The sequence below is a fragment of the Canis lupus genome, chromosome 29 (assembly GCF_048164855.1).
Source record: "Canis lupus baileyi chromosome 29, mCanLup2.hap1, whole genome shotgun sequence".
Taxonomy (NCBI): Eukaryota; Metazoa; Chordata; class Mammalia; order Carnivora; family Canidae; genus Canis; species Canis lupus.
The window spans coordinates 37,658,288-37,683,280 of NC_132866.1; the positions used below are offsets into that span (position 1 = coordinate 37,658,288).

At 47.0% G+C, this 24,993-nt stretch overlaps 2 protein-coding genes across 12 annotated transcripts in view; one reads left to right on the forward strand and one right to left on the reverse strand.

The window, feature by feature from the left end:
• RASGEF1A (RasGEF domain family member 1A) overlaps positions 1-24,993 on the reverse strand; it is a 216,602-nt gene that overhangs the window by 170,798 nt on the left and 20,811 nt on the right. For 4 of the 6 annotated variants that reach the window (XM_072806210.1, XM_072806218.1, XM_072806215.1 and 1 more), the window contains exons 1-2: positions 4,035-4,613; positions 846-905 (exon numbers count right to left, since the gene is read on the reverse strand). The gene's annotated coding sequence lies outside the window, so the exon portion shown is untranslated. Of the gene's footprint in view, positions 1-845; positions 906-4,034; positions 4,614-24,993 lie in introns of those variants that run through there. The other 2 variants (XM_072806213.1, XM_072806212.1) reach the window with 2 other exon arrangements.
• Positions 3,439-13,550, forward strand: FXYD4 (FXYD domain containing ion transport regulator 4). Of its 6 annotated transcripts, none has more exons than XM_072806234.1 (9): positions 3,439-5,467; positions 5,580-9,502; positions 10,940-10,999; positions 11,764-11,796; positions 11,951-11,974; positions 12,615-12,689; positions 12,788-12,824; positions 13,144-13,181; positions 13,379-13,550. In XM_072806234.1, exons 3-9 carry the CDS (start codon positions 10,960-10,962, stop codon positions 13,396-13,398), a joined length of 267 nt encoding a protein of 88 aa, XP_072662335.1. In that variant the 5' UTR covers positions 3,439-5,467; positions 5,580-9,502; positions 10,940-10,959; the 3' UTR covers positions 13,399-13,550. The 6 variants fall into 6 exon arrangements, 4 of the variants coding, with proteins under 4 accessions (XP_072662335.1, XP_072662337.1, XP_072662333.1 ...); XM_072806236.1 differs by having other exon boundaries at positions 5,580-7,986; XM_072806232.1 differs by lacking the exon at positions 5,580-9,502 and having other exon boundaries at positions 3,439-5,277; positions 5,406-5,467.

A 24,993-nucleotide genomic window follows, 5' to 3' on the forward strand; every position in this document is an offset into this window, starting at 1 on the left:
AAATATTGAAAATCACTATCATATGAAGTAGTGGCTATGATTATGCAGTTAATATTACCAGTAAAGTTAATATTTTGACAGGCAATTAATTTTAAAATTTGTTATATTAAAATTTTTGTTGTCAGCTTTTAAAATTTGTGATTGCTTTGCTTTGTCATTATAAACAAATATAAGGGATCCCTGGGTGGCTCAGTGGTTTAGTGCCTGCCTTTGGCCCAGGGTGTGATCCTGGAGTCCCGGGACTGAGTCCCACGTCGGGCTTCCTGCATGGAGCCTGCTTCTCTCTCTGCCTGTGTCTCTGCCTCTCTTACTCTGTGTCTCTCATGAATAAATAAATAAAATATTTTAAAAAATAAAAATAAAAAAAATAAACAAATATAAACCTTCAGGGCTGCCTGGCTGGTTCAATCTTTCTTTTTTTTTTTTTTTTTGGTTCAGTCTTTCAAGTGTATCACTCGCTCTCAGGGTCGTAGGTTTGAGCCCCACCTTGGGTATATAGATTAATTTAAAAATAATATATATCACACAAACATTATGCTCATAATTTTGCATTCTCTTCCTAGAGAGAACTGGCATTGCGCGGCTTCAGCTTCCACTTCCGGGATCTGCCCATGGGGGTCTTCTGGGGCAGGTGTGTTTATTCTCTGAGTGACATACCTGGGGCATCACCGCTGGGCACCAGGTTCACACAATTTCAATTTTCATAAGTAATATTGTTTTTTAAGACAGGTGTACCCCTTTTGAAATGGAACTGAGATCTGTGTACCCCACTGTGCTCAAACCTAGAAGCCCAGAAGGTCTCAGTCCTATGGAGGAAAGAGTAGACTATAGCAAACTCCACCCACCTCTAGCAGCAAAACTGGTTCTCCAAGGGCGTGTGGTGGAGGGAATGGCTTCAGCTCTCGCTGTGGAAAATCCCAATGTTGATCATTAGAAGTTAATACATTAATATTTTACCAGTTTCTTAAGAAGTTAAGGTAAGTATACACCAACCTACAAGGCATTTTAATTTTACATTACAAGAAAAAGTTAACACTGCTACTCAATTTTTACAATATGATTTATTTCCCATTGTTTACTAAACTTCAGTTTCTCAATAGTTCTTTTTAGTTTGGTAAACATTGCTTGGAGGAACTTGTTATTCTCTTTTGTAATCTGATTGGAGTAGAATATAACACTAACTCCCTTTGTCCACTAGTAAAACTGCATAACAAATGACAGTAAAATGTTGCAGGGTTTTTAAATTAGCTAATGCAGTGGAGACAACAAAGACTTTGTCCAGCTTTGATTGTATTTGCATTCAGATTTCAAGCGGCCACAAATTCAATGCATTCTTTAACTTCACAGACAAGCTTCTGGAAACTACTGACATTCAGAGTCAACATTCTGTGCTATCACAAAACTAAAGTCAGCTCCAATGCAGAATCTTTCCAATCATAGTGCATTTGGTCTCTTGAACCACCATTTTTAGTCTTTTGATTTTCAACAGTGCCAGTAAAAACATTCTTTTATTCTATGACTGACAATAACTAATTTTCCTTGTAAGACACTTATTATAACTAACTTACATAAAAATATAGATTGTCTAAAAAAAATAGCAGAGCACATTTTTAAAGATCTTATTTATTGGCTTTATTAAATGATTCATGAATCTGGCAACATCCCATCTAGCAGATAGAAAGGAGCTCTGAGGCACTGCACAAAATGAAAGACTTTATAGGCAAAAGGGAGTGGGAACAAAGAAGTTATACTAGCAAAAAGTGGATTGGCTGTGGTAAGGTCACTTTCCTTTAGGAGACGGCAGGGGTCTATCAGCCAGATTACCCCTTTAGTGATGATCAGGTAGTTCCTGATTGACTGGTTTAAGATTCCATTTTGGAAAAGGTCAAAACTGTAATTAGATTAAGTCTAAGTTTGGTGATGTGGGGCATAGCATGAGTGACTCCATTGAAGGGCCTGTTGTCTTGTTTTAACAAGATAAACAGACTTGATAGACATTTCTTGGAATCAGAGCCACTGGCTCTAGATTAAAAAACCCTTTTTGTAAATTATGCTCTAATCTAAAATCTGGGTATATGTTTGACTTCACTGGCTCAATTTAACCAGAAAAAAAAGAACAGCAAAGGGCAATTTGTGGCATACAAATATTTTGAACCTATGTTTCTTTTTTTTTTTTTTTTTTAAGATTTTATTTTACAGAGAGAGAGAGAGAAAGCACAAGCAGGGGGAGAGGAAGGCAGAGAAAGAGGGAGAAGCAGGCTCTCCATGGAGCAGGGACCCCAACACAGGACTTGATCCCAGGACCCTGGGATCATGACTGAGCCTAAGGCAGACGCTTAACTCACTGAGCCACCCAGGCACCCCTAAAACTATATTTCTATCACTGACCAATTCTGACCTCCCAGTCTAAGAAAGCGATCTCTCTCCTCCATCATTCTCTAGGTCTCAGTGCTTTATGTGTCTTCAGTGCACCTATCAATCAATACTTGAAATATTGTACCATCTATTTCTTTTTCCAACTCATTGTCCTCACCATGATGGAGCTTTGCATTGCCTGGTTCAGAATCCCCAGTTCCTGGAACTGGGGTGAGATTCAAAATGTGTGTTGAATTATTAAATAGATAACAGGTTAATTATATTAGAATGAAAATACTTTGAAAAGTTGTAAAATCAAATTGTAACTTATTTTATCATTTCTTTTTGTTTCTTTTTTTTTTTTTAGTAAGTAAACTCTACTATCAAGATTTTCATGCTCTGGGATGCCTGGGTGGCTCAGCAGTTGAGCGTCTGCCTTTGGCTCAGGGTGTGATCCCATAATTCTGGGATCAAGTCCCACATTGGTCTCCGTGCGAGGAGCCCACTTCTCCCTCTGCCTATGTCCCTGCCTTCTCTCTGTGTCTCTCATGAATAAAATAAAATCTTCTTTAAAAAAAATTTAAAAAGAGTCTCATGCTCTAACAACTGAGCCAGCCAGGAACCACTATAACTTATTTTAAAAAGCATGGCACATGTAGTACATATATAGTGATTGGCACTAGGGTGAAAATTTCACTAGGGTGAAAAATTTGACAATTGGCACCCTAGTGAAAATAAAAAATACACTTACTGATTCAAAATATCTAGGGGTACCCAGCTGGCTCAGCCTGTAAAATATTTGACTCTTGATCTTGAGATTGACAGTTCAAGCGCCACATTGGGCTTGGAGTTTACTTTTAGAATAAATAGGGACACCTAGGTGGCTCAGCAGTTGAGCATCTGCCTTCAGCTCCGGTCGTGATTTCAGGGTCCTGGGATCAAGTCTCACATGAGGCTCCCTGTGGGGAGTCTGCTACTCCCTATGCTTATGCCTCTGCCTCTCTCTGTGTGTCTCTTATGAATAAATAAAATCTTTAAAATATATAAAAATAAATAAATAAATAAGAAAGAAATTGGGGTGTCTAGCTGGCTCAGTTGGTAGAGAATGCCAAAAAATAAAACTCTTGATTTCAGGGTTGTGAGTTCAAGCTGAACAGTAGGTATAGAAATTATATGTTGTGACAATGGGAAGATTTTTTTTTTAAGGATTTTATTTATTTATTCATGAGAGCGAGGGAAAGGCAGAGACATAAGCAGGCTCCATGCAGGGAACCCGATGTGGGACTCCATCCTGGGACTCCAGGATCATGCTCTGAGCCTAAGGCAGATGCCCAACCACTGAGCCACCCAGGCCTCCCAAGTTTGTTTTTTTTTTGTTTTTTTTTTTTTAAGATTTTATTTGAGAGACAGCAGGAAGGTGGGGCAGGAGAGAGAGAAGCAGGTTCCCGGCTGAGCAGGGAGTCCGACAAGGGGCTCCAGGGGGCTCCGATCCCAGGACTCCGGGGTCATGACCTGACCCGAAGGCAGACACTTAACTGCGTAGGCTCTTCACCCAAAGTGGAGCTCGAACTCACAACTCCAATATCAAGAGTCCTATGTTCTACCGACTTAGCCAGCCAGGCACTTGGGAAGGTAGTTAGCTTAGTTTAGTTATTGGTAACTTGTTGAGTGTCAAGTACCCCTAGGAAGTGAAGAGGAGGTGCGTCCACGAGATCCTGATTACAAGATGGAGGGCTTGAGAAATCTGGTGGACGAGACACCTAGAGTGGTTGGACAAGGATGCTAAGGGGCTTGTGGGTGGGGGGAAGCATTACTGAATCTAACAGAAGCAGAATGACAGTCGCTGAGAAGTGACGTCGCCCGGCCTCCGTTCGGTGGACCGTTTCCGCCTCTCCTTTTACACGGGTCTGCAGCCTCCCCAAGTCCAAGGTCCCCTGCCGGCTTCCTGGCCTCACTCCATGCAGCTCGCCGCCTCCCGCCCGTCCCTCAGGCCGCCCTGCTCTCGTCTTCCTCCTTCCTGGCCTGCTCCGGACTCAGCAACTGGGCTGTCCCTTCAGCCTTAGCTATTCCTCACGGCCTCTAGGGTCCCACGACTTCCGGAAGACCGTGACAATCGCGGGGCACGAACGGACGAACGGACGGACAAAGACTCCGGCAAGACCCCGCGCGAGTCGCGACCCCTCCACGGCGACGAGACGGCCGAGCGGCTGCGCGCGCCTAAGAGGACGGCGGCGGGAGGAGCGCGCGGGTGCAGCGGCGCAGCCAATCCACGCGGGGACGGAGGACGGAAGAGCCCCGCCCCCGCCACCTGGGCCGTCGCCTCCCGGGCGGCTTCACCCGCGGCCCCGCCTCGGCGGCCATCTCAGTGCTGACTGGCTGGAAGCCACACGATTCTATTTCAATTGGCTGCCGTTCGGTCCTTTGCGCGAAGGGGGAGGGCGGTAATGGAGGGCCTCCTGCACCGGGCCTCGGAGAGGTCGGGGAGCAGCTTCTGGAGGTCGGAGTCCGCCAAAGATAGCCCAGCGTCAGCCGCTGAGAGCCCGGCTCCTGCTCTGCCGTGCTGAGGGGAGGCTGCCGCGGAGATCCCTATATCCCACCCCCTTCGGGGGACCCCGCCCCCGCTTCGTGCCCGTATCCCGTCTTCCGGATGGCCCTTGGGATCCGCAGCCTTCCTGAGGCGCGAGAGTCGGCCAAGGCCTAGAAGAGCCCTCAGAGGGCCGCCCTCGCACCCTGTCTGACAGCCGCTAACCGCCTCGCGCAGGCTGCATCTCTTCCTGTCCGACCTTCGTCCCCCGACCCCCATCCTCAAAGGGAGTGAGCCCCAGATCTGGGGGCCCAGACTAGCCCTCAACACACATGGGGGGACCTGACAAAAATGCAGAAAGAAGAGCAGCGAGACCCCTGGGAGAGGCGGCCCAGGAGGTGGGTCCGGGTGGGATCTCAGTATGTATTTCTCATAGGGATCAAACATCGGAGACAACTGGGAAAAGCCTCAGAGGAGAGAGATAACCTCTCCCCTCACGATTGGGGTCTTCTCCCCCGTCTACCAGACCCCCTCAAAACAGACAATCCCAGCCTTCTGCTGATACTGATATTCAGTCCATCTTGGAAGGTGAGAAAAAAAAAAAAAATGCTCCCACTACGTGCCAGGCAAGATGCTAGTCACTTCTCTTTTATTTCTGGTCGATCTTAGAAATAATTCCTGTTTTATTGCCTTTCCTCAGGGAAGTTCATGGCTTTGAGGATGCATCTCTGTTTTCCACAGAGCAATAGTTGGTGCTTGCAGAAGAGGGAAGATCACAGTTTGAGAGTGTGAGGAGGTGGGGCAGTGATTGACATGAGCAGAGGCAGGATCCTGAGCGTCAGCGCTGATTTTCAGGCCGCCACTCTGGGCAACAGACTTCCCTCCTTCTACACGAGGTCCTTTGTATACCTTGCAACACTGACTCCAGAAGGGGAAGAAGGACTTTAGAACTGGATCTTGCAGTTTTCTCTCTCTCAACTCTTAATACCTCCCAGCTGTCATCTGCACCCACCCTTCTAAGTCTGGCTCTCCATCACCCACTCTTCCCAGCCTTCCACCACCCCAAGGTTTGATTTCCCTGTAAGCCTCAGTGCCTCTTACCCAGCTCTCCATTTGGTAGATAAGAAATCAGACCCAAATAGATGGCTCCAGAGATTCTGATGAGGAATGCATGTCCAAGAAGCAGGGCTATGACCAGCCCTACTTGAAAGTGATTTCCTGAAAACAGTTCACTGCCAGGCCAGCCTCTCAGGTATTATACTTTGAGAGAGCGGTTGTTCATCCTGAACACTGCTAATGAATGAACGGACAATTTAGTGAACACTTCTTAATATGCAAAACTTCTAAAGGTTTCAACACCCACTTTCATGACCATTTATAAGTACTGGTTTTATTTTTATTTTTTTTAATTTTTATTTATTTATTTATTTATGATAGGCACACAGTGAGAGAGAGAGAGAGGCAGAGACACAGGCAGATGGAGAAGCAGGCTCCATGCACCGGGAGCCTGACGTGGGATTCGATCCTGGGTCTCCAGGATCGCGCCCTGGACCAAAGGCAGGCGCTAAACCGCTGCGCCACCCAGGGATCCCTGGTTTTATTTTTTAAGATTTTATTGATCTACTCATGAGAGAGTGAGAGAGACACAGACACATAGGCAGATGGAGAAGCAGGCTCTCCCGCAAGGAGCCCAATGTGGGACTCAGTCCCAGACCCCTGGATCATGTCCTGAGCCAAAGATAGACGCTCAACCTCTGAGCCACCCAGGTGTCCCAATAAGTACTGCTTTTAATATCTAAGAAGATAAATTCATTAACCTGGGAACTGACTTTGCACCACTTCCAGTGTAGAAGGCATTGCTGCCTGCCACTGAGGGAATGGCCAGCCTTTGAGGCCCCCCAGAGGGGCAGATGCACTATTCAGCCATGGTGCGCCTACACCTACAGCCAGTTTTGGCAAAATGAAGAAATGAGGTAGTGACTTACCGTTGTGCTTGCAGAAGTCACACACAGGTAGCTCGGCTCCCTCTCCCTGATTTTGCCTCTGGCTCAACCTATCCCCCTACCTTGGACCAGTGTCAATACCACCAGACTCAGGTGAAGTTTTCTTTCTACCTGTCTTTTTTTCTTTTTTTTTTTTTAAGATTTTGTTTATTTATCTATTTATTTGATGGGGCACCTCGGTGGCTCAGTCAGTTAAGCGTCTGCCTTTGGCTCAGGTCATGATCCTGGGGTCCTGGGATCAAGCCCCCCATTGTGCTCCCTGCTCAGCAGGGAGTCTGCTTCTCCCTCTCCCCCTGCTCACGCTCAATCTCTCATTCACTCTTTCTCTCAAATAAATAAAATCTTTTTTTTAAAAAAATTATATATATTTATTTGAGAGAGAGCGCAAGTGGAGTGAGGGGCAGAGGGAGAGGGAGAAGAAGACTCCCCGCTGAGCTGGAAGCCCAATGCAGGGCTCAATCCCAGGGCCCTGGGATCATGACCTGAGTTGAAGGCAGCTGCCCAACCAGCTGAGCCACCCAGTTGCCCCTTCTTTCTACCTATCTATTAAAGATGATACTATCTCATGGTGCCAGGGCTAGGAGTGGAGGATCCCTGAAGAGGGCAGAAGCTGCAGGGCAGAGCAAAGACACTAGGGCCTTCTGGAGAAATGGACCTAAGGTCCTTTTTATACTTCCTTTCTCTTCTCTGGAATGTGCTTTCTCCATGGGGGGCTCTCTACCAATGACCCCCTTTCTCTTATATTGCAGATTTCTTTGTGTGTATATCAGGACCATTCCCAGCTACAGTTACAGGGAACTGAGCAGCATAATCAGATGTCACAATCACCACAAACCTTCAGAGTAGGCTCGGTCATGGTTCCTACTTTATGGATGAATAATTAGGCAGAAAGGCTGAATTAGTTGCTCGGGTGCACATAGCAAGTAACTAACAGAGCCTGGATTTGACTTCAAAGTATATGCAATTAATGGTTCTTCTGGATCTCAAGGTTAACAAACTTTCCTCACACCAGGTCTGGGAGGCACTCATTCCACAAATACATATTGAGGGCTGACCACAGAGCAGCTCCATGCTCCTGCAGAACCTACACCAGAAACCTCAGAGGTCAGTCCTATCATTATTCCATTTTAGAGAAGGAACGGACGCTCCAGATGATGAAGGAGCTACCTGAGCTTACCCAGTGAGCAAATGGCAGGCTGTGCTTCAACTCTAGCTCTTCCTGGCCCCAGAGCCCCTGGGTTTGAACTCCACAGAAACTGAATCCTTTTTTTTTTTTTTAATTTTATTTATTTATTCATGAGAGACACAGAGAGGCAGAGACACAGGCAGAGGGAGAAGCAGGCTCCCCACAGGGAGCCCTATGTGGGGACTCAATCCCAGGACCCTAGGATCACGCCCTGAGCCAAAGGGAGACAGACGCTCAAACACTGAACCATCCAGGCATCCCAGAAACTGAATCTTGAAGGCAGGGAGCACCATGGAAGGTTTTCATGAGAAGGTGAACATATTCACACTAGGAATATCCTCCCCCTTCCTACTCACCCTTTCTCCTCAACCTGCCTTTCAGGGCTTTGTTTTCCCTCCCTGATCCCCAGCACTGGGAGCGTCTGGTGGCTTCCTGTCTTCATTGACTCAACAATTCAATTAAAATCTATTTATTGGTGTCCAGGAATAAAGAGAGGCCTTTGGGAATAAGAGAGGCAACAGTCCTGCCTTCAGCTGATCACCATCCAGTGGCAAAAGCAGTGAACACAGGAATTGGGGAAGAAGGAGAGGCCTGGGGTCATCCAGACCCAGGGGCACAGGCTAAAAGCATGTGGTGGAGGGAGGGATGAAAGGGGAGTTTGGCCAGAAGCACATAAGGCAGATATGGGGGTCCACAGAGGGAAGCAGCCCACTATTTAGCCTGGAGTTGCAGTCGTCCTCCTGGCACTACCCCTCCCCTGACACTGTGGAGCAGGCAGGAAACCAGGGTCTGGGCCAGGGTGGTTTCTAATCCCAGCTATCAGTTTCCCTAGGCTAAGTGGGTGTCTGGGACTCATCAGAGGGTGGGCAGCCCTGAAGGGTGCCATCAGCCCCAGCCCTCCCCCTCAATAAACACCCAGTCCAAGGAAAAACAATGGGACCACTGAGCAAATGGAGCCTCAGCACCAGTCCCTGACTCCTAATCAACTCAGCTGTCCCCAGGATACCTCACACAGAAGTCCTGGAACCCCCACTGCTGGCACAATAACCCAGAAACATCCTGTCCCCTTCCAGCACCCCTCTGGACCCCTCTTTTAGGATCTAGGTGAGCTGAAGAAGCTGAAAGTCCATCTTCTCTAGAGAAATGTCTGAGGCCCAGCCCGGCCCTCTCCCACCACCTCTCCCACCACCTCTGATGGCCCTGGGGCCTCCAGGAGCTCAGCACTGGGTGTGGTAGGGCAAGCTGTCTCAAGAGCACAGTGTGGGGGAGGAGGCTGGGAGAGAAGGAGCTACAGGAATCTTAAGGAATCTGACCAGTTCCCTCCTGTCTGCCCGTATTGTTGCCCTGGGCGGAGCTGCTGGGTTTAAAGAGCTGGAACCCACCTGAGTTGAATCCAGCCCCAGCAGCCTTTCCAGATCTTCGCTCTGCTCTCAGGTGAGTGTCTTCTAGGACTTCAGGGCTGCTAAGCAGAAGGGTGACAGAAGAAGAGTGAGGGTGGAGGGGGTACCAGTCTGAGGAAGAGGTGGTGGGTGCCCAGGTATTCTCAGTAACAGGATGCATGTTTGAGGTGTTTGATGGTTGGAGGCCACTTGCTCTGTGACCACTATCATATAGACAGTGGGTTAGGGGCGGGAGGAAACAGGAACCAGTCTTTGGCTAAAGAATATATAAAGTGGAGTTGCAACCCCCATGACTCAGGAATCCTAGGGTGGTGAGAGGGGATGAGTCTAAAGGAGGCCTGCTTCGGAGACTGCTAAAAGCCGATAAACTCTCACATTCAGAAGCTGCATGTTACTAGTCCCTCCCATCTAGGGCAAAAGGACCCATGTGTGTATATAACTACCTATCAAATTTGCCTTATTAAGTCATTCATGAATCAGCATCCCATTTAGCAAATAGAGGGCTATGTATTTATTTATTGTAACACATTTCATTACTTAGTATGTGCCTGGCATTATACTTAGGCTTCACATATAGTAATTCATTTAATTCAATCATAACCTTATGCAGTTGCTATTAATTTTCCTTGTTTTACAGGACACTGAAGCACCGAGAGGTTAAGTAACCCACTGAGTCACACAGCTGTTAGGTGGTTTTGAGGGGATTAGAGTTCCAGCCCCTTGGGCCCAGTAGATAATAGGGGCTTTAGTTTGCAACAGCTGATAATCCCTAAATTTGCCTGTAGCGAACAACATGCAGAGAGCTGGAAGGGGTCTTATCTCAAGGAAGCAGCCACTAGAAACTCGTGGGATAGTTCCCACCCCAAGGAAAAAGAAAGAAGCAATGTTCCTTCCACCCACCAGGCAGTTTCTTGCTATGGAATTTGGGGCTGCCCAAAGTAGGATCCCTGGCTGGGGCTGGGATGGGAGGCTCTCACATGCTCCCGCTACCACCTTTCCCCTGCTCAGCTGCTGGTTACTCTGCTGCACAGCCCTGGATACCCTGGCCCTTTGCAGAGACTATCTTGGAATTCATCCTGATACTGCCCGGGGCCCAGACCTTTGGGAACAATAGCTCAGGGTACCTTAGCCTTTTGACTGGGGGTTAGGAACCTAAGGCTGAGTTAGAAGAGTAGCCCTGCTCCTCTGCCCTAGGGTCAGACATCTGATTAAAAACTTGAACAAAGACTTTAACAAATCACTTACTATGTGCAAGCAAGGTTCTAAGTACTTAACTAGTATTAACTCAATCCATGTAACTCCACTAGGCGTTTACTATTACCATCTCTAGATAAGGAAACAGAAATTAGTAACTTTCCCAAGACCACCTCATAAACCAAGTGCACCCTCAGGATCTGTGCCCTGGCTCTTTGCCCCAGAACCTAGGGCAGATCCCAGTTGTCTGATCCCAACCCGCCCTCCTCCCTTGCAGCCCCCCTCTGCAGCCGTACCATGAAGAGAATGACGCAGGGCCTGCTCCTCACACTGGCAGGTGAGTCCTCCCAGAATGAACCTCCTGCCACTTACCCTCTCAACCAAGGCAGTGAAAACGAGGGCAGCATTTCCCAAAGGGGGTCTGATGTTGAACAAATGGATTTTCATCTAAACTGTCAATTTAGGGCAGCCCCCGTGGCACAGCGGTTTAGCGCCGCCTGCAGCCTGGGGTGTGATCCTGGAGACCCAGGATCGAGTCCCACATCGGGCTTCCTGCATGGAGCCTGCTTCTTCCTCTGCCTGTGTCTCTGCCTCTCTCTTCGCTCTCTCTGAATGAATAAATAAATAAATCTTTAAAAATAAAATAAACTGTCAATTTAAAGAGTGACACTAAGGAAATAATAGTGCAGGGAGGAAGTGGGTATTGCAAAAGTTGTCCTGAATAATTGAACTTTGGAAAACAGTAACCATCTGTTGGCGTAAAGAGAGAAGCATTCCCTATTCCCTGATAGGGCATTAGCCAGGGTCTGTGTAGGAGGCTTCTCAGAGAAGGGTAAAAAGATACCAATATACCATCCCATTTCAATGCAAGGAAGAATAGCTGGAAGCCCGAGAAATGGTGGGAAGATTGATTGGGGGTTGGCAGGGGGGCACAAAGGCTATGGTGAGGCAAAATTCCAGGGCTATTTAGAGCTGGGGAAGGTGTGAGGGTCCCCCGTCCCCCACCCAGGAGCCTGCTCTGGGCTGAGGACATGCCTGCTAATTCATTTTGAGACCAGTGTCCTGAATGAATACCCATTTCCCTCTGCTTCTCCCACCCAGGCCTGCCTGCCTTGGAAGCCAATGACTTGGTTGGTGAGTAGGACTCCAAACTGCCCTGCTCCTGCTACCCCACATTTTCCCTTTAAGACCCCACATCCTAAAAAAAAAAAAAAAAAAAAAAAAAAAAAAATCCTGCCTCCTGGTTCTGGTCCTTATTCTTTTTTATTTTCCTCCCCTTTTCCTGCAGATAAAGACAGTCCCTTCTACTATGGTAAGAGCTGATACCCCAATCCCCCACTCCTACCTTTGTCTTTCCTGGACCTCTTGGCTAGAGCTTGGTGAGGGCTGGGACTGGGGATTACAGAGTCAGCATGGTCTATGACAAGAGAGAGAGGCCAACATGCAACATGGTCTTTGGGAGAGCTTCATTCCAAAAGGAGGGAAGGTACCCATGAGACATTTAGGAAAATTTCTGGGGAAGGAGCTGGAGACTGTTGGGCCCCCAGGATATTATCTCCCCTAACATTCCTTCAGTTCTCTAACTTGCCAGAGCCCAGCACCAGCTACTTGTCGCCCTGCAGCCCCAGCAGCTTTCCTCTTCTGCCTGCCACCATCCTCCACAGACCCTGCACACCCTTCCTCTTCCCCTAGCCTCCTTGCAAATGCCACCTTTCAGAAAAGCCTGCCTTGATCAAAAAGCCTTTCAACTCCCTTCTTTATTCTGTGCTTTCCTGCTTATTTTTTCTTCATAGTGCTGTTCACAGCATTTAGTATACGGCGTTTCTGTTTACTGGCCTTTTTTGTTGCCTGAAATGTAAGCACATCTTCACAAGCAGATGATCACTAATATCTTTTGAATGAATGAGGGGGTTGGAGCCAGGCTGGTGCCAGCTCACTCTCTGCTCCCCCAGACTGGGAAAGCCTGCAGCTGGGCGGGATGATTTTTGGAGGGCTCCTGTGCATCGCTGGAATCTTGATAGCCCTGAGTGAGTGGTGGGGCTGGTAGGGTGGTGGGCACAAGGGGAGGGGTGTGATGGCCCAAGCTCCCCAGGTTCTCCACACTGACAATCTCATCCTCTCACAGGTGGAAAATGCAAATGCAAATACAATCAGAAGCACAGGTGAGATGGGGTAAGGGTGGGGAGCCCGGAAATTGTATGCCCCTGGAGCTGAGCACACCTATGTGGGGTAAAGTCCGGCAATTTAGCTAAAGAGGACAGCCTCTTGGCTACTCCCTGGGCTTGCAGTGGGATTTGTTATTCACAGATAATCAACCCTGAAGTGCCCCACATCAGGGAAAGCTAGAACCCTTAGTATTGTTTAAGGTGACAATGGAAGAATAGCAAGTACGTGTGCCCCCTGGGAGGGAACACCAGGCGTCATCTTGGGGGATAAGGACAGAAGGGCTGGGGATGCTAATTTGATGTGTTCCTTTCTCAGCCCCTTACCTGAGAAAGCCACTCCACTCATCACTCCAGGTGAGACGGGCTTCTTTGGCCTCTTTAAGAGACTTCCAGGCACTCAGGCAGGATGGCCGTAGTATTCAAGCCTTACTAAATACCATGCATAAGGCTGTCCTGAGCCAGCCCAGCCTTGGGGTTTCGGGAGGCTGAGGGGGTTGGTTGTCTTTGTAGTAACCATGTCTGTGAGGACCTGACCCCCATTCTCTCCTCAGGCTCTGCCAGTACCTGCTGAGCACAGGCACTCCTGGTACCATCTCCCATGCTGTTCCCTCCCTACTTGGCGGCCTTAGCCTCCATAATGGCCTTTCACTCCAAGAAAGGCTCCCTTCTGATCAGGAGGCTGTCCAAAGCTTATTTCTCTATTAAACTGTCTCATCTCCCCCCTCCAGTGGTCTTGTGACTTTCTGTGGGTCTGGGCAGGGCTGGGCAGGGACTCTGACATCTTGCTCAGGAATGCCCTGGCCCCTCAGTGGCTAGTGGGGAGGGGTTCCTGTGAATTGCTAATGCTTCTTGTGGCCACATGTCTGTCCTGAGGCCCACTCCCAGCATGCCCCCCACTTTGAAAACTTCTGGATAATTGATCTTCTGCAATTGTCTCATCCATGCACCGTGCAGGATACCTCAATATTATATCAAAGGACCTTACCATTTCCACACCTTGCCTAGAGGCCCTAGAAGTCCCAGTGAGCCAGGTACCCATGACATTCTCTCACCTAAAATGATCCCCAGGAGGGGATCCCACCCCAGGAGGGTGACTCCACTAAGATGCCACCTCACTTGGTGAATGCTCTATAGCTTTCACACAGCTCAGAAAATGAAGCAATTCTTTCATTAACCCACCCCAGTAAAACCCTATATAAACCTCAGACAAACCCATGGACTCTCTGTCCACCCCAAATAATATCCTGTAGGACCTTATGCACTATATCCCAAGAAATCCTGCATCTAGAACCAAAAGCCATCCATACAAATCTAGGTCCTGGTATGTCCAAAGTCCACTCCTGAAACACCTCACTTGAAAGGTCCCTACATGTACGGGGTGCAGCTGGGGAAATGCCTCTCCCACCTCGTCAGCCTGTCTATCCTGCAGCCTCATCCTTCATGCCAACTTCCATAGTCCAGGATGGAAGGAGCTAAGGTGCAGAGTCCAGCCCCTGATCCCTGCATTGACCCTGGATTAGAGGCAGGCTGAAGCAGCAGAGATCTGCCCTGTCTCTGCCAGATAGTGGTGCAGGGTCTGGGGTGCACCAGATCTGGGATGATGGGACAGCCATGTTGGTGCATCTTGGTGTTGCTTCAAGCCAGCTCTCTCTAATGGTGCACTTTTCCAAACCCTCCCTCCACTTCTCAGGGTGGTGCTGGGTCCTGTGGAAATTACAATGCGTCCTGGACTTCAGGCCCCTGACTTGTAGACCTGGGTTAGGAGGCCAGAGGAGGGGAGTCTGAAAGCTAACCCCGCCTCCTGGTTGCCAGGCCATCCCAGGCCCCTAGGTATAAAAATGAGATTCAGAGATCTCCTTAGGGCCCTTGAAACAGGACACATAGGAGATAGGGGTCGGGGAGGGTTCCAAGGTGGGGCCAGAGCTGCAGCAGAAATTCCAAGAACCTGAGCAAGACTCGGGACACCTGGCTGAAAGTGCAGCCACTGTCTAAGTGGATGACCAAGGGTGGCAGGGACCCATGGGTGTCGGTGGCTGTGCCAAGCTCATCACCCACCAGGACTGATGCTATAAGGCCCAGCATTCTAAGCTCGTGCATCCTGTGAAGAAAACAAAATGAGTGTGTTTCAGCAGCAGGTGTGCATGTGCAGCAATGGGTGATGTGATTGGGTTAAGAGAGGACATCTGGGGCAGCCCGGGTGGCTCAGCAGTTTAGCGCCGCCTTCAGCCCAGGGTGTGATCCTGAAGACTCAGGATGGAGTCCCACGTCGGGCTCCCTGCATGGAACCTGCTTCTCCCTCTGCCTGTGTCTCTGCCTCTCTGCCTTTCTCTCTCTCTCTCTCTCTCTCTCTCATAAATGGATTTTAAAAATCTTAAAAAAAAAAAAAAAGAGGACATCTGAATCCTCAAAAGTGCATGATTAGAGGAGCCAGCGCACAAACCTCTTTCCTGGTACAGAGAACAGTGCTTGCAGTCAGCCTTTTGAGGACCAGAGAAAAGTCAGTGTGAATGGAACATAGGCAATGAGATCAAAGAGGAGGTAGGTGCGGCCCCTGCAGGGAGAACCACTAGCCCTTTTGAGCTGGCACAGGAGGTGGGAGCAGGAGAAAGGCCGGAGAGCTTGGGGCGTCCGGGCTGGTGGAGCCCACCTTGAGGAAGCAGCCAGAAGTGCCCGCTAAGCCAGAGCACCTGAAAAGCATCTTCCAGACTTGCTTTGCTATCCTGGGGAGTGAGGTACATTCGTGTCCTCTTCTCCTTGGGCATGGGGGGATGCTAGTGTGAGTGGATCACATTTGAGAAAGTAAAAATGAGCTGTGCTTAGAACAGCAAAGGCTATGGCTTTCTGTGAGGCTGGGGTGGCAGACACCATGGTGACATTGTCAGAACTCTACCTTCTGGGTGACCGAACTGCTTTTTTTAAAAGTTTATATATTTAAGTAATCTCAAAAACCCAACCTGGGGCTCGAACTCACCAGGAGATCACAAATGACATGCCCTACTGACTACACCTGCCAGGTGCAGTGGGACCTAAGACACTCTGACCTGAGACTCAGCGATTCCAACCTGGGCACCCGCTCTGGTAAAGGGTTTCTGCACACATTCCACTTCCATCTTAATGTTGTGCCCAGGCTCCACTTTGAGGTGGACACCAGTCCCAGGCCTGCTTTCCTTTCTGCCGGCCAAACACAGCTTTATTCTAACTTCATCTGATCAAATGTTCCCATAAGTAACCACTCTGGGGTGGAGAACGCCATGACCCCACTACCCCCAGCATGTGTGACTCCTTCATCGGCCAGCATCAGTGAGCCTGACTTTGTCCAATTACAGGCTGGTACCTAGTGGTTTAGGCTGGTTCTGCCTGTCCAAGGCTGGGGTAAGGAGCTCATGGAGAATATCTGGGGTCTGGATGAAATCATGGGTAAGGGATGCCCGGGTGGCTCAGCAGTTTAGCACCTGCCTTCGGCCCGGGACGTAATCCTGGGGTCCCAGGATCAAGTCCCTCATTGGGCTCCCTGTGTGGAGCCTGCTTCTTCCTCTGCCTGTGTCTCTGCCTCTCTCTGTCTCACATGAATACATTTTTAAAAACCTTTAAAAAAAAAATCACAGGTAGAAGTCAGGGAATGTGATAGGCGGTAGGGGGTGGAATCCATGTTAGCCTGTGAGTTTGGCAGCTAGGCCCTGGAGTTGGGCTGCTGATTCCCAAGAAGAACAAGTCTGCCTCTACCCCCATCCTTACTCCCCATTTCAACCACCAACCCCCTGGAAGGGAGAGGGAAAGGTAGCCATAGAATGAGAGGAGTCTCTGCCCAGGCTTCCCTTTGTGAAATTACTCCCGGTGCCCCAGAGCCCCCTTCCCTGGGCCTGTTTCTTCTTGGCTTTAGCTACAATTCCTCCTTTTGTTGTCTTCTCCCAGAGGAGGAGTTTGCCTAGGAAAGAACCAGAGTAAGCAAAGGGTAATTTCTACCTAATTGAACGCTTAATATGTGATGGTCACTGTTATAAACACTTCACGTGTTAACTCAATTTTCCCAGGAGCTTATGGGAACTTGTATTATTCCATCTGTGCATAGGATGAGACCAAAGTTTTCAGAGGTTCTCGGAGGCCATCTTGCTCCTGAAGTGTTTCTCAAGGACTGGGCTACGCTGCCTTTCTGGTATTTATCACTCTGAGAAAGAACCCAGTGATTGTGCCTACTTGGGGACTATCTATATCCCTCCTTGTTTTATGTATGTATGTATGTATGTGTATTTATTTTTTATGTAAGCTCTATGCCCAATGTTGTGCTTTAACTCATGACCTGGATATCAAGAGCTGCATGCTCTGGCTGCCTGGATGGCTCAGTCGGAAGGGCATGAGGCTCTTGATCTTGGGGTCCTGAATTTGAGTCCAAGTTGGATATAGAGATTACTTAAATAAACTTAAAAAAAAAAAAAAAAAGAGTCTCATGCTCTACCAAGCCAGCCAGGCACCCCTTCCCTATTTTTAAATTTAAATAATCTTATTATTTTTTCTTTAAGATTTATTTATTTATTTTAGGAAGAGGAAGAAAGAAAGTATGTGGGTGCAAGAGTAAGGGGAGCGGCAGAGGGAGAGAACCTTCAAGGAGACTCCCTGCTGAAAGTGGAGCCCAACTCAGGGCTGGATCCCGTGACCCATGAGATCATGACCTCAGCCAAAACGAAGGGTCGGACACTTACCCAACTGAGCCACCCAGGTGCCCCATCTTATTTTTTCCAATTGCAAATATTTTTCATGCTTATTACAGAAAGCCTGAACATTACAGAGATGTCTCATTTAGGTAAATCAGTTTTTAACCCAGCATTCAGAAACAATCAAGGGGAAAGTTTGATATAATATTCTATAATTTTATATATAAGTAATATAATATTATATATTATATACAAGTTATATAGCATTCTATATTTCTCTGGCGATCCAGCCATGTTGTTATATTAATCAATAGTTCATTACTTTGTATTGCTAAGTAGTCATCAGAGTTTTTAAAATAAGGGCCTACTAAAGAAAAAGTTGTAAGTTTTTATTCTAAGACTAATGGCTTAAACATTGTAATATTTCTGTTTCCCAAAAGGTAGCAGCACCTTATTTTCATTTTTTTTAAGATTTTATTTTTAAGTAATTGCTACACCCAATGTGGGGCTCAAACTTACAATCCTGAGATCAAGAGTCCCATGTTCTAGTGACTGAGCCAGTGAGGCACCCCTTATCCTCAATTTTTATGTAAAATGCTCTAAAACCTAGGGTAAGAAGTAAGGCCAACGGCTAACACAAGGGAGCATGACTGGAGCCATCTGGGTAGATAGCTGGTTAGGTCCTATGCCTGGCTCTGTAGATGAATTTATTACTCAAGTCTCAACCCAGCCATCAGAGGAATATTCTTAAGGCAAGATCAGATCAACTCTGCTCCAGATGAACCAGAGATACCCTATTTATCTTAGAGAAAAATCCCTTTAACATGGCCTATAGGCCCTACTTCTGACTCCAGGCCCTACCAATATTCCATCTTCACCCACTCTCTCCTACACTCGCCCTGCCTCCTAGGTGTTGTCTGAACACAGTGTAGGCTCCAGCCTCAGCCTTAAGGCACCACACTCCCTTCCCTCTACTGGCCATTCTCCCAGTTCCCCAGCATCCTTGCATTACCAACTCCTTTCCTTTAGGCCCTTGTTAGGAGGCCTCCTGACCACACTACAACTGCACCAGGATTCTCTTTTCATCACTGTATGCTGCTGCTCCTTTGTATTCAGCCCTAATTCTCATACTACTGATGTTTTATTGATTTGTTATGGTCTCCCACCCCTACCAGAATGTACATTCAAATTGGTGCCTACGAAATTTTCCAAATTTGTTCACAGACTTGGCTCTTCTCAAATTGCCATTTTATGGTTTCCATTGAGTACATATTGGCCATTTTGAGCTTATGTTCTTAGGGCAATTTTTAAAAATCTGGCTGCATTCCTGCCACCATCCCCTCAAAAATGATAATAGCACATGGGTCTTTTTTTTTTTTTTTTTTTTTTAAGATTTTATGTATTCATGAGAGAGAGAGAGGCAGAGACATAGGAAGAAAAGCAGGCTCCATGCAGGGAGCCCAATGTGGGACTTGATCCCAGGACCCCAAGATCACGCCCTGGGCCAAAGGCAGGTGCTCAACCACTGAGCCATTCAGGCATTCCACCACATCAGTCTTCTGGTTATCCTATTCCTCTGATATACATACATGATATGTGTCCTTATCAAAAATATCCAGGCATAAAAGACAAACCAGACACCAGACAACATAGACACAGAGAAAGAAGATGCAGATTTTGGAGTGATCAGAGCAAGACTAAACATGAGATGATGTATGGAGATTCTCAGAAGAAAACTGAATGTATGCATTGTGGGTTAAGCTGTGTACCTTAAAAAGGTTATGTTCCAAGTTGTAACTCCCAGTACCTGGAACTATGTATGACCTTATTTGGAAATAGAGCTCCTGCAGATATAATCATTTTAAGATGGGGTCATATTGAATTAGGTTGGGTCCTAATTTAATGACTGGTGTCCTTATAAGAAAAAAATCTGGACACAGGTATAAGGCCATGTGACAATAGATGCAGAGATGGGAATGATGCAGCTGCAAGCCAAGGAACAGCAAGTTGTGGGCAACCATGGAAGCTAGAAAGAGTCATGAAAGGATTCTTCCTTGGAACTTCAGAGTGTGGCCTTGCCAACACCTTGATTTTGACTTCTTCCCTTTAGAACTGTGAAAGGTTTTTTTTTGTTTTTAAGATTTTATTTGAGAGAAAGAGACAGAATAAGAGCAGGAAGAAGGAGGAGCCTCCCCTCCTGGGCAGGGAGTTCGATGTGGGGCCCAATTCCAGGATCCTGGGATTATGACCTGAGCTGAAGGCAGATGCTTAACTGATTGAGCCACCCAGGTGCCCCTCTTTTTCTTAAGTTTACTTATAATCTCTAGACTCAACATAGGGCTTGAACTCATAACCCTGAGATCAAGAGTTGCATGTTCCACTGACTGAGCCAGTCCTAACAATATTTTGAGGGAGAAATAACAAAAGCTTTCTCTCTGAATTTGGTAATAAGACAAGGATGTCCTCTGACCCCAACTTCGTTCAGTGTCGTTTTGTTTTTTTTTTTCTTTCAGCATCATAGTTCTAATGATAAAAAACAAACTTAGATCTAAGAGCAGGCAACAAAGCAAGAAAAGAATAAAGGACATAAAGATTAGAAAATCAATAAAAGGGCAGCCCCGGTGGCTCAGCGGTTTAGTGCCGCTTTCGGCCCAGGGCCTGATTCTGGAGACCCGGATGGAGCCTGCTTCTCCCTCTGCCTGTCTCCCTCTGTCTCTGCCTCTCTGTCTCTCATGAATAAATAAAATCTTAAACAATAATCAATAAAACTATCATTTGCAAACTTTTTTATGTAGAAATTCACATTTAAATTAGCATAGCTAAGTGAATTTAGCAAGGCCACAATCAATATAGAAATCCATGGTATTTCGGGACACCTTTGTGGCTCAGTTGGTTGAAGGTCCGACTTGATTTTGGCTCATGTTATGATCTCAGGGTCATGAGACTGAGCCCCATGTCAGGCTCTGTGCTCAGTGGGGAGTCTTCTGGAGATTCTCTCACCCTCTCCTGCCCCCTACCCTGGTGCTCTCTAAAATAAATAAATCTTTTTTGAGTACACTTGGGTGAGTCAGTTTGTTAAGTATCTGATTCTTGATTTCAGCTCAGATCATGATCTCAGGGTCCTGAGATCAAGCCCCGTGCTGGGCTCCGTGCTCAGTTCAGAGTCTGCTTGTCCCTCACAGTTCTCTTTTTCTCAAATAAGTAATCTTAAAAAAAAAAGAGAAAGAAAAGAAAAAGAAAAAGAAAAAAGAATCTGAGCCTGGGTAGCTCAGCAGTTTAGTGTTTGCCTTCAGCTCAGGGCATGATCCCAGGATAGAGTCCCACATTGGGTTCCCCGCAGGGAGCCTGCTTCTCCATCTGCGTCTCTGCCTCTGTCTCTCATAAATAAATAAATATATATATTTTAAATCTAGAGTATTTCTTGGGGCACCTGACTGGTTCAGTCAGTAGAGCATGCAATTCTTGATCTCAGGGTTGTGAGTTCAAACCCCACTAGGATGTAGAGTTTACTTTTAAAAAAATCCATAGTGGGGATCCCTGGGTGGTGCAGGGGTTTGGCGCCTGCCTTTGGCCCAGGGCGCGATCCTGGAGACCCGGGATCGAATCCCACGTCGGGCTCCCGGTGCATGGAGCCTGCTTCTCCCTCTGCCTGTGTCTCTGCCTCTCTGTGTGTGTGTGTGTGACTATTATAAATAAAAAATTAAAAAAGAAATCCATAGTGGCTCAGCAGTTGAGCGTCTGCCTTCAGCTCAAGTCATGATCCCTCGGTCCTGGGATCGAGTCCCACATCAAGTCCCGCATCGGGCTCCCTGCATGGATCCTGCTTCTCCCTCTGCCTATGTCTCTGCCTCTCTATGTGTCCCTTCTGAATAAATAAAATCTTAAAAAAAAAAAATACTCGCAGCAAATCAAATCCGAGACAACATGTAACATATAGGGCAGCACTGGTGGCTCAGCGGTTTAGCACCGCCTTCCATCCAGGGTGTGATCCTGGAGACCTGGGATTGAGTCCTGCATCAGGCTCCTTGCATGGAGCCTGCTTCTCCCCCTGCCTGGGTCTCTGCCCCTCTCTCTGTGTCTCTCATGAATTAAAAAAAACACACACGTGTAACATATAATAAAATACCTGGAAACAAATCTCATGAAATATATGCAAAAATTTCTACACAAAAACGAAAAACAAAACTGAGATGCCTTAAAAGAGCCTTATGAGGGGATCCCTGGGTGGCGCAGTGGTTTAGCGCCTGCCTTTGGCCCAGGGCGTGATCCTGGAGACCCAGGATCGAATCCCACGTCGGGCTCCCGGTGCATGGAGCCTGCTTCTCCCTCTGCCTGTGTCTCTGCCTCTCTCTCTCACTGTGTGCCTATCATAAATAAATAATAAAAAAAAAATTAAAAAAAAAAAAAAAAAAAAGAGCCTTATGAGGGCAGCCTGGGTAGCTCAGCAGTTTAGCACCGCCTTCAGCCCAGGGCGTGATCCTGGAGACCCGGGATTGAGTCCCGTGTCGGGCTCCCTGCATGGAGCCTGCTTCTCCCTCTGCCTGTGTCTCTGCCTCTTTCTCTCTCTCCATGTCTCTCATGAATGGAAAAAAAAAAAAAAAAGAGCCTTATGACTTGATACATCTGCCAACATCCTACAGCATGGGTGGTATTAGTGCAGCGTGAACACAGGAGCTCTAGGAGCTGCTTTTGGAGGCTTTTTGTTTTTAAAAAGATTTGAAAGCGAAAGCACGAGTTGGGGAAGAGGGGCAAAGGGAGAGGGAGAAGCAGACTCCTTGCTGAGCAGGAAGCCTGATGGGGCTCCATCTCAGGACCCTGGGAGCATGACCTGAGCCAATGGCAGATGTTTGAGCCACCCAGGTGCTCCAGGAGCTGCTTTATGAATAGTAAATAGCTCTGTGACGGAGGAGACATGGCCTTGATTTGTAATACTCAGGGTCTAAGCTGTGACTGTTGAGACTTGTCAGAGACACCACACAAAACCATTTACGAACAGATACCTCCATGATGGGGCCTACTGTCCTTTTTGGCAGATGGCTGGGCAGCTTGCAGAACCCCTGCAGCCTTCTGGTCACCTAATAATTAGGTAGGAGCTGTATTTTCATGTGTAAACTTTCTCCAAAATCCAAAATGTCTTACCAAAATTTCTGCCTCTTAGTGATGCATGATCTTGGCCTTTACCTTGGAGGAAATGTCCTAGTTCTGCTCAAGGCCAAAGATTGGTAAACTCTTCCTATAAAGGCTCAGATTGTACATACACTAAGATAATGTTAGGTTTTGTGGGCCACACAGTCTCTGTTAAAACTACCCATCTCTGCCAATGTAGTTTACAAGAGCAGCCACCAGACAAAACAAATGGGCATGGCTGTATGCTAATAAGACATTTAACAAAAACCAAGCAGCAGGCCAGATTTGGCCCTAGGACCCTACTCTGCCCATTCTCACCCAAGACTGTTAGACCCTAAAAACTTCCCTAATGTGGCAGAGCCCTGAATTCTTCCTCTCTCGAGCACACCTGTCCTCCTAAGTCAACCAGAGCACTCGTGCTTTCTCCCCAACAAACCCAATGAGGACATTAATATAGTGGATCATGGCAAGATGATCAATGTCTCTTCAGACTCTACTGTAACAGCAGAAGTTATCAGGAGTTATCAGTCTCCAGTTTCCCTGGAGAAAGACAGGGAATGTGTTCTAATATCCATGTTATGAGAACATAAAATATTTTTTAATTTCCTTGATGCTGATGGAAGAGAATGTATTCCCTAGGTCAGGAGCTTCTCAAGTGCTGGAGAGTTGTTGGCCTATATGGCAAAGACACATTAAGCTGAGCTGTGTGGAGGCAACAACTTGGTTAAGGTCCTAGTCATCTGCTCTCCTCTACCAGAATTCATCTGTTAAAACCAGACAATTAAAAGATTATTTGCTTGCCTTTGCAAAGCCTATGAGCATGGCCCAAACCTCAGATGTGGCACTTCTCTTTATTCAAGGTCTTGAATAGGTAATGACATTTGGGAGGCCAAGAGGACTCGGTCTTTCCTACCATTATGACTCTTACTTCACAAGCCAGGGATCCAGAGTAAGGCGGGAGGTGAGGGAGGGGGTGCTTTGTCAGCTACCTAGTGTACCCCTTCATACTAATTCACTCAGGGCAATAACCTGAGGAGTCTGCACACCTATCTGACCTATGGTGAGATGAACTTGGCCTGGAAATCCACTTCTCACCTGGCCTTCTCATGTTCCCACTCTAAGATAAGATCATGATTTTCAATTAGCTTTCCGCTCATACAGCCAGAGTAATAGCTGCGAGGAGAAAGTGATAGACCTTATGGCTGTGCTTATGTGTGGCCCCTGGCCATACAGAGGTCTATTAGTCTTCACTGCTGATCTGGCCAGGTGAAGCCCTTATTCTGCCTTATGGGCTTTACTGTCCATTAGGGCAATCATGGTTACCTTACATGTGATGGTGCCACTACCCACTGGCTGCTTTTCTGGAATCCTTTTAACCCTATTTTCTCATACTGCCAACCATGGCTGAGAATATCCATTAAACTTAAGATGCTGGTACATTTTACTAGCACATTCCTTTATCAAATTGGAAGCATCTTGGGGCCCTTCAACAGGAACTTTTATTTAAACCCAACATCGGGCTTAAACTCCACCCCAAGATCAAAGGATGTGGGCTCTTCTGACTGAGCCCACTAGGCACCCTCCGCAGAACATTTTTAGCTGTTTTTTTTCCCCCACCTCACATATTAAACCCTACCATGCCCACCGGAGTCTGATGACCCCTTTTCTCAACACCCAGCACACAACCCTCCTGTAGGTCACTATCTCCAAGCTTCAATAGTTGACCCCAGCAGACTATTAGGATGGACTCTAAGCATTTAATTTAAATCTTGAGTCCCAAGAGATGCCCATTACAAATTATTTTACACTTAACCCTTTGGTCCAGTGTCCTCCAGGTCCCCTGGGGTGCTAGGAGTCTTGTCCACACAGAAGAAGCCCTACAGCTCTTTTCTATATTGGGGCCTCTCCCTTCTGTCATGCTAAGTCCTGATACTAGTTTTCTGGAACATGAAAAGCAGTTTTCTTGAAGGTGCTAGATAGCAAGTATTTTGTTTTGCAAGCTGAGGCATATTTGAAATTTCCAGTATTTACTGACAGAACTCAAAATTTAAGTGCAATGTTTTGTAGTACAAGTCTACTAATAAGAATGGAACTCATTTGGGGAGTCATTTTTCATTGGGGTTCCCAAACATTAAACCAATTCATCTGTAAAACATTCTTAAATTACAGACCATGTAAAAACAGGTAGCAGACTGGATTTGAAGGGGGGTTTGCCAGTCTATTCTAGAAATGGTACTTGGAGCAAACTTTGAGGCAGACATCTTCTAAATCACCTACCACAGGTGAGGCCTCCAGATATTCGGAGGGAGCCACTGCTGCTGGCCCAGCAATTTCAGGTAATATAGCACATTCCTCTGGGTTTCCCATCCCAGGATTTTGGAGCCCACTCC